Raw genomic sequence first — 9,461 nt, 5'->3', positions numbered from 1 at the left:
CCGGAGACGGCATTCATTTTTTATTAAAAAAATAAGAATTAATTATAAACAACTTAGCAGCTAAGTCATACGCATACGCACAGGGACATGAAAAAAATCAGAGACACTCTCCAAGGAGAGTACAAAAAGGTGGCAAGGTGCTATTCTCGGGGACGGCATTCATTTTTTATTAAAAAAATAAAAATTATTTTTAAACAATTTTGCTGCAAAGACGTACGCATACGCACAGGGACATGAAAAAAAATCTGATACACTCTCCAAGGAGAGTACAAAAAGGTGGCAAGGTGCTATTCTCGGGGACGGCATTCATTTTTTATTAAAAAAATAAAAATTATTTTTAAACAATTTTGCAACAACGACGTACGCATACGCACAGGGACATAAAAAAAATCAGAGACACTCTCCAAGGAGAGTACAAAACAGTGGCAAGGTGCCCTTCCCGGGGACGGCACTCATTTTTCATTAAAAAAATAAAAATTATTTTTAAACAATTTTGCAACCACGACATACGCATACGCACAGGGACATGAAAAAAATCAGAGACACTCTCCAAGGAGAGTACAAAACGGTGGCAAGGTGCTATTCTCGGGGACGGCATTCATGTTTTATTAAAAAAATAAAAATTATTTTTAAACAATTTTGCAACCACGACGTACGCATACGCACAGGGACATGAAAAAAATTAGAGACACTCTCCAAGGAGAGTACAAAACGGTGGCAAGGTGCTCTTACCGGGGACGGCACCCATTTTTCATTAAAAAAATAAAAATAAATTATAAACAACTTAGCAGCCACGACGTACGCATACGCACAGGGACATGAAAAAAATTAGAGACACTCTCCAAGGAGAGTACAAAACGGTGGCAAGGTGCTCTTCCCGGGGACCGCACCCATTTTTCATTAAAAAAATAAAAATTAATTATAAACAACTTAGCAGCCACGACGTACGCATACGCACAGAGACATGAAAAAAATCAGAGACACTCTCCAAGGAGAGTACAAAAAGGTGGCAAGATGCTATTCCTGGGGACGGCACTCATTTTTTATTAAAAAAATAAAAATTATTTTTAAACAATTTTGCAACCACGACGTACGCATACGCCCAGAGACATGAAAAAAATCAGAGACACTCTCCAAGGAGAGTACAAAACGGTGGCAAGGTGCTCTTCCCGGGGACGGCACTCATTTTTCATTAAAAAAATAAAAATTATTTTTAAGCAATTTTGCAACCACGACGTACGCATACGCACAGGGACATGAAAAAAATCAGAGACAGTCTCCAAGGAGAGTACAAAACGGTGGCAAGGTGCTCTTCCCGGGGACGGCATTCATTTTTTATTAAAAAAATAAAAATTACTAATAAACAATTTAGCAACTAAGTCATACGCATACGCACAGGGACTTGAAAAAAATCACAGATACTCTCTAAGAGTACAAAACGGTACGATACGATGGCAGTGTGATTTGCCAGGGGACGGTTCTCATTGTTCGTTAGAAAAGTAAAATTTATTTTTAAACAGTTTTGAATCTACAACGTAGTTATACGAACTATTTTTATAATTCGATGTGAATAATGTTAAAATTAGAGATTATCATTAATATTATTAATTATTTTATTAAACATATAATTAATTCAGGACTCTTAAAATTTAAAACAGTTAATGATTGGAAATTAGGATAATGAGAGTCAATGCGAGCAGTGGGCATTTCTATTAATATGTATTGTACAAATTATTAATTCTTCTTTTAATTTCAAATGGTGACATCTTCAGGGTGTCAATAAAAATAGAAGATTCTTAGCCGTTATCAGTCACGGAAAACCAGAAGTGGTCGAGTCACCGACGGTTTGCCAACTGAAATATATAGGAATAATATAAAAATTTTATTATTATTTTATTACAAATAAATATTAATACGAATTATATCATTAATATTATTTGTAATAATATTGCAATACAATATTATTACAAATAAATGTTAATGATATTGTATTTAATATTTTATAAATAAATGTTACATAATCTAAACAAATAATTTACCATTTCATTTTTCCTGCTGTAGCGGTTGCTACAGATTGTTGATGCTGCTGCTGCCGTTGTTGTTGCACTTGTTGCAACTGCTGTGGTTGTTATTATTAGACAAAGTTTTTTTTGTAGACATAGTGTGATTTCAGTATATATATTTCGCATAAACACGGTGTCTTTTGTGAGCATAGTGTTTTCAGTATACATATTTCTCATAAACACGGTGTCTTTTGTAGACATAGTGTTTTCAATATACATATTTCTCATAAACACGGTGTCCTTTGTAGACATAGTGTTTTCAGTATACATATTTCTCATAAACACGGTGTCTTTTGTAGACATAGTGTTTTCAGTATACATATTTCTCATAAACACGGTGTCTTTTGTAGACATAGTGTTTTCAGTATACATATTTCTCATAAACACGGTGTCTTTTGTAGACATAGTGTTTTCAGTATACATATTTCTCATAAACACGGTGTCTTTTGTAGACATAGTGTTTTCAGTATACATATTTCTCATAAACACGGTGTCCTTTGTAGACATAGTGTATTCTTCCCTTTTATTTATATTATTCTTCATCAAATTTGTATTTTCATATTTATTTATTTTTTTTGTCTAGTTTGTGGCTGTGGCTTATCATTTTGTACTATTAAATGCAAAGATGCTGTAAATTCAAATATATTTATAAAATGAAATGGAGCACTTTCCGATTGTTTCAAATATTTTAAAACAGAGTTATCAATTATTGTTAATTGTTGCTCGTTATTCGATAAAATTAAATGTCGAAATTTTGTTGTTTTATTTTCCGTACGTTTGTCAGAAACTGAGTTTGCTAAATAGCTTGCTATGCCTTTACGTGCCACATTCATATCGTTTTCGGTAAATTGTGTGTAGGAACCGGAAGCAATTATGTATGCCCATGTGCATACATGCACTCCACAATTTCCTCCTACATCATTATTTTTTATTAGCAAAGGAACGTCTCGTAGAATGTGTAGTGTCCATTCATTCCACGAGGTAATTCCTAGGTGTACCTGCATAAAATTGCAAATTCCATTTAGTATCTTTTCATAGGGACTTCCATGTAATGAATCTAGGTATACCATGATTTGCTGTGAATGGACTATCACCAGAAGTGTCCAATGAGCTGCAAAATGAATTGGTATGAACCACACGGGGTAGTCCCATACTGCGTTTCGTGTTGCCCACTTATTATACCCGATGCTGACGAACCCTTGCGTTAATATATTCTGGCAAAAATGAGTATCGAAACATAAAAGTGGCATATTTTTATTTTTTGCGATGCTCGGTAAAAGACTAAAAAACGCATTAATGATAGTATCATCCAGATATTGTTCTGCGGATTGATATGGCATCAGCGTTCTGAAATTTTGAGCTTCAATGATATACCCGTTGATATCTTTTCTTAGGTCGGGAAACCCATCAGGATATCTTATATCTGTACGAAATAAAAACTTGTCTGCTGCTGTTTCAGTTAGATGATATCCTGATTTTTCGATATATTCTAGAGAATCATTATTTTTACAAGCTGTTGTAATCTCTTGATGTTGTTGAATCGTGTTACTGTAATCTTTAATAAATTTTGAATATTTTAAAAATTTGTTCGGCTTTGATTTCTTCCACGTCTCGACAGGATTATCTTCATCATCACTGATCGTTTTTCGTTCTTTACAACGCGTAGTTTTCAAAGAAAACTGTCGCTCCTGTAATCGCGCTTCAATTATATTAAAATTTTCTTTTATAAATCGAGGTGCAGGAATGCGCGTTTCCCCATCTAGTATCTGATGTTTTAAAATTTTAAAATAATTTTCGACAGGAGCATTGCTGTCTCGACTTAAATAGAATTGTGCAATACCCGTGGCAGACCATAAAGGGAAATATGGTATTAAAAAATCTGTGACGTAATCAAAAAACTCTTTTGAAAAAAATGGATTCAATTTTGAACTGAGTTTATTATTTTCTCGTTCCCTTTTCTCAATGTTTTGAAATGCCCTATAATACAGCGAAGATTTCCTATCGAAAGAAGACGTTTCAGCTTGTTCTTGTAGCGGTGAATATGTATCATTTGAGATATTGTTTACGTCTTCTGTAATTATTTTCACGTATTTTATTACATGATCGAAATCATTTATTTCGTGATCATTTCCGAAGATTTTTACAAATACGCCATACACTTCAGCAGCAGCTGATACACAATTACAGTGTAACATGTTTGCTAATAGCGACGCTGCTATAGAACGCATGCGTTTTTGCTGTTTCCCATCAGGATAACATTTCTTTATTTTTTGTACAACTGTCTTTATAAAATGGGAAGAACATATATGTATAATTGTTACATTTTCTTTCATATGTACATTTTTTTCATATTTTTCATACATATGCTGGATATAACTGTGTAAAGTAATGCCATTAAAAGTTCTGCAGGCCGACTGTATTAATGCCAAACTAAAATCTGTTTCGATTTTTTTTATTCTTTTGGTTGTTATTCTTTTAAATAGCGCAACTCTCGGAAATTTTTGAAGCCTAAAATAGAGTGCGCATGCGCGAGGTCAGCGGGTATCTCTCTTTCGCTTCCTCTTTCTTTGTTTACATTCTGTCTCGTTCGCTCTTTCAGCTTTTGAATGGTCATAAACATTTTTGGCGGTTAGAAGTTATTAAAGTGATAAGGTGATATATTAAAGTGATAAAGTAATCCAGAATAGTGTTATATAGTGAAAGTAAAGTGCAAAAAAAGTTATAAAGAAATAGTGAAATTTGATTGAAGTATTATCCTAAGAGAAAATAGTTAACCTATATAAATATTTATATAGATTTTCTATTTTTTTATAGGAAACTGCACTTTGATCTTGGCTTTTTGTTTCAGATATTCCTGTTATTGGCGTTTAATTTTGGTGACAAACTGAAAAATGAATAAAAAAGGAAAACAGTGGTGTGCTGTGCCGAAATGTATGAGTACTGTGCCGAAATGTATGAGTACTGTCGCTGTGGAAAAACGACACTTCTTTAGATTTCAAAGGAACATGACAGGTAATCTTTTATTTATTATTTGTAAAAAATGCTTTTTTCAAGAACATTATACTTGTGTATGTAATATTTAATGTAACGTTTTAAACATTTTATTATTTGATTATATTTAATACATTTATATATGTAAGCTTTTTTATATTAAATTATTATATTACATATTCAGATGGCTGCAATGGATTAAAGCAACCAATAGACTAGATTTGGAACAGAAAGGTCCAAATTATGCTTACAACAATTGTACAATATGTCATCTGCATTTTGAGGAAAAATGGTTTATAAAAAAGACCACACTCCGTTTACATCCAGATGCTGTACCAACCATATTTTTTGAGTAAGTTTTCAATTCTAGTTTCTGACTTTTTAAATAGTTATTTATAACTTTTTTTTATTTTTGATATATTAAATATGTTAAAATATAAAATAATTACAGTTATTATTTAATACAAAAAAAAACAATATAAAAAATAATAAGTTATTTTTACATTTATAATAGGAACAATGTTTTAAATTAAAAAATTTTTATCATATTATTTTAGAAATCCGTTAGCAGGAGGAGCACAGCAAGCAGAAGTAGCAACAGAAGAAGATATGCAAGCTGAAGCAGGACACATAAAAGTAGAAGTAGAAGCAGAAATGGAACCACAAGCTGAAGCAGATAAATTCCAAGCAGTAGTTGAACAAATACATCAGTAAGGAAAATCTGAATTGTTGTATATTATTAACCTTTTTATATTTATATAATATTTTATTTCATGTAATGACGTAATATAATATTATAATATGCATTCTTTGTAGAAATGTATGTATGGAAATAGAGCCTAAACCAATAAGAGAAGAGAACCAACAGGAAGAGAATGGAAATAGGTAATAATTATGAACTATTTTCTACTTATTTCTAAAAATATGATAAAAATTTGTTCTATTTTTCAGAAACATTCAATGGAAATTACGTATTGATACCCCTAATACTGATGCTAAAGCTAAATCGTAAGTTGTTATATTATAATAAAATATTAATACAATATTTTGAAAATATTAATTATATATAAAATATTATTTTTTGATTAATAATTATTATATAAATATTTTTTTAATATTAATGTTTTTTTCAATTTATGCAACAAAGAAAATATAATTTTTATTTACAAATCATTTTGTTATTAATGTTTTTATTTGTAAAACTATTTTGGTAAATTTACTTTCTTGCTATATTTAATATATAATACATTTGGATATGTTATAGAGCACGTCCAGCAGTAAAAAAATGGAATCCACGAAAAGAGGAATTACATTCAAGACCACGAAAGAAGAGACTACAATCAAGAATTTTAAAATTAAGAAAACAAGAAATTACAACAAACCGTTCGACGCCTGAGAAAAAAATTGAAGCAACAGAAGTTGGTTACATCGGCAGTGGCAGAAGAAAATGATATTACAAACATTCGACAATTAGGCAGCAAGTTATTTTCTGGAAATTTCCAAAAATTGTTAATAACGCAGATCGATGCTCTGACAAAAAATAAACATGGAAGGCGATACGATATTGATTTAAAAAAATTTGCTTTATCCTTATATTTTTCGAGCCCAATTATAAAAATTTAGTTAAAGAATTTGCTTTGCCTTCAGTGCGTTCGCTTCAATTATTTATCCAATCTTGGAATATCATACCAGGAATTAATGATAAAATTTTTGACGCTGTAACTCTAAAATTGAAATCATTACCGTCAATAGAAAAACATTGCATATTATGCGTGGACGAAATGAGTTTAAAAGCTCATTTATTTTATAATGTTTCGCGAGATGAAATTATTGGTTTTGAAGACACAGGTTCTGAAAAATGTTCGAAACTTGCAAAAAGTGCTTTAGTTATAATGGCACGAAGTATTGCAGGAAATTGGAAGCTTCCTGTTTGCTATTGTTTTATTGAAACATCATGTCGGAGCAACGTTCTAAAAGATATAATATTTAATATTATTATTAAGTTACGAACTGTGGTGCTACAGTGCATGCTTTGGTGTCAGATATGGAATCTAATTTTATACAGCTATCTCGAGAACTGGGCATTTCGACACAAAATTCTACTTTCTTAGTAGATAAAGAGGAAGTATTTTATATTTTTGATACTCCTGATTTAATAAAAGCAACACGCAATAATTTATTAAAATATAATTTTGAATTTAATAATAAAAAAGCTTCTTGGGCTGATATTGTTGAATTTTATAATAGAGACAGCAAACAATGGATGAAAATGGCTCCTAAGTTATCCAAGCATCATATAGAACCGAATAATTTTCACAAAATGAAGGTGAAATTTGCTGCCCAAATATTCAGTAATCGAGTGGCTGCTGGCGTGCACACAAATGTCTTGCGGTTTGCTTTTGAGTGAAGCTGTTGGCACGATAGATTTAATTGATCATTTCGACAAATTGTTTGATATTTTAAATTCCTCAAGTGTACATAATCCAAAAGAATATGGTAAAGTTTTCACTGGAAGTGAGAAACAAATACAATTTTTAGACGAAATGTTATGTTTCATAAAACATATTAATGTTGTTAACATCAACGGTGTGCGCGTGAAAGTTAAATGCTTTCAATCCTGGCAGATCACAATTAGAAGCATAATGCAATTATGGGATAGATTAAAATCTTACAATTTTCCTTTTCTTCAAACACGTCGAATAAATCAAGATTGCTTAGAAAATTTCTTTGGTACTGTAAGGCAACAAGGTGGTAATTGTTTGAATCCAACGGGCTATACAGTTTCAGCGTGCTTTTAAAAAACTTTTTAGTGTGAAATTTGTACAATACTCAGATGCACAGAATTGTAGCGAAGATAAAGATGAAATGTTAAATGTTATTAGTAGTAGAACACCATATTTTACTGAATGTATTGAAATTATGTCATCTCCGCCGCTCAAAATTTTAGATATCCCAAATCATGATTACTATGCTATGGATCTGTCAGAGGAAAATGCATTTAAATATATATGCGGATATTTAATCAAGAAATGTACCGAAAATCATTCATGTCATGCATGTATAGAATATGTAAATGAAAATAAGACTGTATTAGATGATACTACTTTATATTGTTCTTTTAGAAGTTATGTTAATGAACAGGACAATCAATTTGGAAATTTGCACGTAGCAAACAATAATTTTTGTTCTTATATACATAAATTGGAAAAAATCTTTGTAACAAATGTTGAAAATAATTGTTTTTAAAAAAATATTGGCGGCTATTTATATCAACTTACACAAACTGTCGTTTTTGAACCGCCATGTCCAGCTTTTCCTGTAGATTTTTTGATAAAACTGTTTCTACGTATGCGTATTTATTATACATTATCTGACCATAATAAATCTTGTAAAAGTGTAAGTAAAAAGAATATAAAACTTGTAAATATTTTACATCTATAATTTTTATTCTAATTTCATTATTTTTATATATTCACAGTCTTATTTTTATAATATGCTTATGTGTGTTAACTATTTCTTGCATTTTTGCTTTGCATTACATATTTATATTAGATAAATGCATGCGTTTTTCTTTCTTTTTTTCTCTATCTATTATTCATACTGAGGTGGACCGAGTGGCTGAGGTATGAACAATTGATAGAGGTGAAAAAGGAGTTTAAAGTTTATTTTATTGCATGTTGTATGCTGCGATATACGTATAATATATGATATAGTTTATTAAATATGTATATTTATATAATTATATAATTGTTGGTAATCTCAAATTATTTCTATGGGACTGAATATTCAAGCCAAGACAAGAACTGAGGAGAACAATTAAATTAAACTTGTGAGCGTAAAAAGGTTGATAAATTAACCTTTTTGTAATTAATAATACAAAGTTTTTCTCTTTCTTTTTTTCTCTACTTCTCTGATTCATACTGAAATGAGTTAAGTAGCTGAGGTATGGGCAATTGATAGAGTTGAAACAGGAAGAGTTAAAACTTTACAATTTATGGCTTACAACATTAATATTATATAATAAATATTAAAGTAATTATAACTTTATAGTTTTATTAATATCATAAGTTTTAAAGAATGTTATATTGCGTATATTGGTTACTTTACTGAATTATATTATTTTTGTATTTTTAACAGTATTTACAATAATTTATTTTAAAAATAATTGTAATTATATTAAAATTTATTTTAATTTTGTAATTTAATAAGCAAAATGTTAATACGTAAATGTTATTGTATTGTATTAAAATACTTATTTATATTAATTTACTATTTTTAACAATGTTAAATAATTAATGATAATACGAACATAAGCTTGCGGATAATTATATAATAATAAATTTAATCAAAATTACTAATTGTAACTTATTATTTTGTAATGAAACGTATTTACTTTTGTTAGTTTTT

The 9,461-nt window shown here is 30.0% G+C and overlaps 1 protein-coding gene across 2 annotated transcripts; it reads left to right on the top strand.

The window, feature by feature from the left end:
- Positions 1–4,937: 4,937 nt before the first annotated feature.
- Positions 4,938–9,188, top strand: LOC120358828. 2 transcript variants are annotated; one of them, XM_039454368.1, is made up of 6 exons: positions 4,938–5,075; positions 5,239–5,406; positions 5,612–5,764; positions 5,871–5,939; positions 6,006–6,062; positions 6,319–9,188. In XM_039454368.1, the coding sequence occupies exons 3-6, from the start codon at positions 5,664–5,666 to the stop codon at positions 6,503–6,505; spliced, it is 414 nt and encodes a 137-aa protein (XP_039310302.1). In that variant the 5' UTR covers positions 4,938–5,075; positions 5,239–5,406; positions 5,612–5,663; the 3' UTR covers positions 6,506–9,188. The 2 variants fall into 2 exon arrangements, with proteins under 2 accessions (XP_039310302.1, XP_039310303.1); XM_039454369.1 differs by lacking the exon at positions 6,006–6,062.
- The last annotated feature ends 273 nt before the right edge of the window (positions 9,189–9,461 follow it).

This window comes from Solenopsis invicta, chromosome 10 (genome assembly GCF_016802725.1).
Source record: "Solenopsis invicta isolate M01_SB chromosome 10, UNIL_Sinv_3.0, whole genome shotgun sequence".
In the NCBI taxonomy this organism is placed as follows: domain Eukaryota; kingdom Metazoa; phylum Arthropoda; class Insecta; order Hymenoptera; family Formicidae; genus Solenopsis; species Solenopsis invicta.
The sequence above is the reverse complement of the archived record's forward strand: the minus strand, read 5'-3'. Positions and strand labels throughout refer to the sequence as shown.

Bases quoted from the DNA above. Each gene is read 5' to 3' on its own strand.
- LOC120358828 (XM_039454368.1), top strand. From the start codon at position 5,664: ATGCAAGCTGAAGCAGGACACATAAAAGTAGAAGTAGAAGCAGAAATG. The intron at 5,940-6,005 runs GTAATAATTATG...TCTATTTTTCAG, and splicing joins CAGGAAGAGAATGGAAATAG to AAACATTCAATGGAAATTAC. The intron at 6,063-6,318 runs GTAAGTTGTTAT...GATATGTTATAG, and splicing joins ACTGATGCTAAAGCTAAATC to AGCACGTCCAGCAGTAAAAA.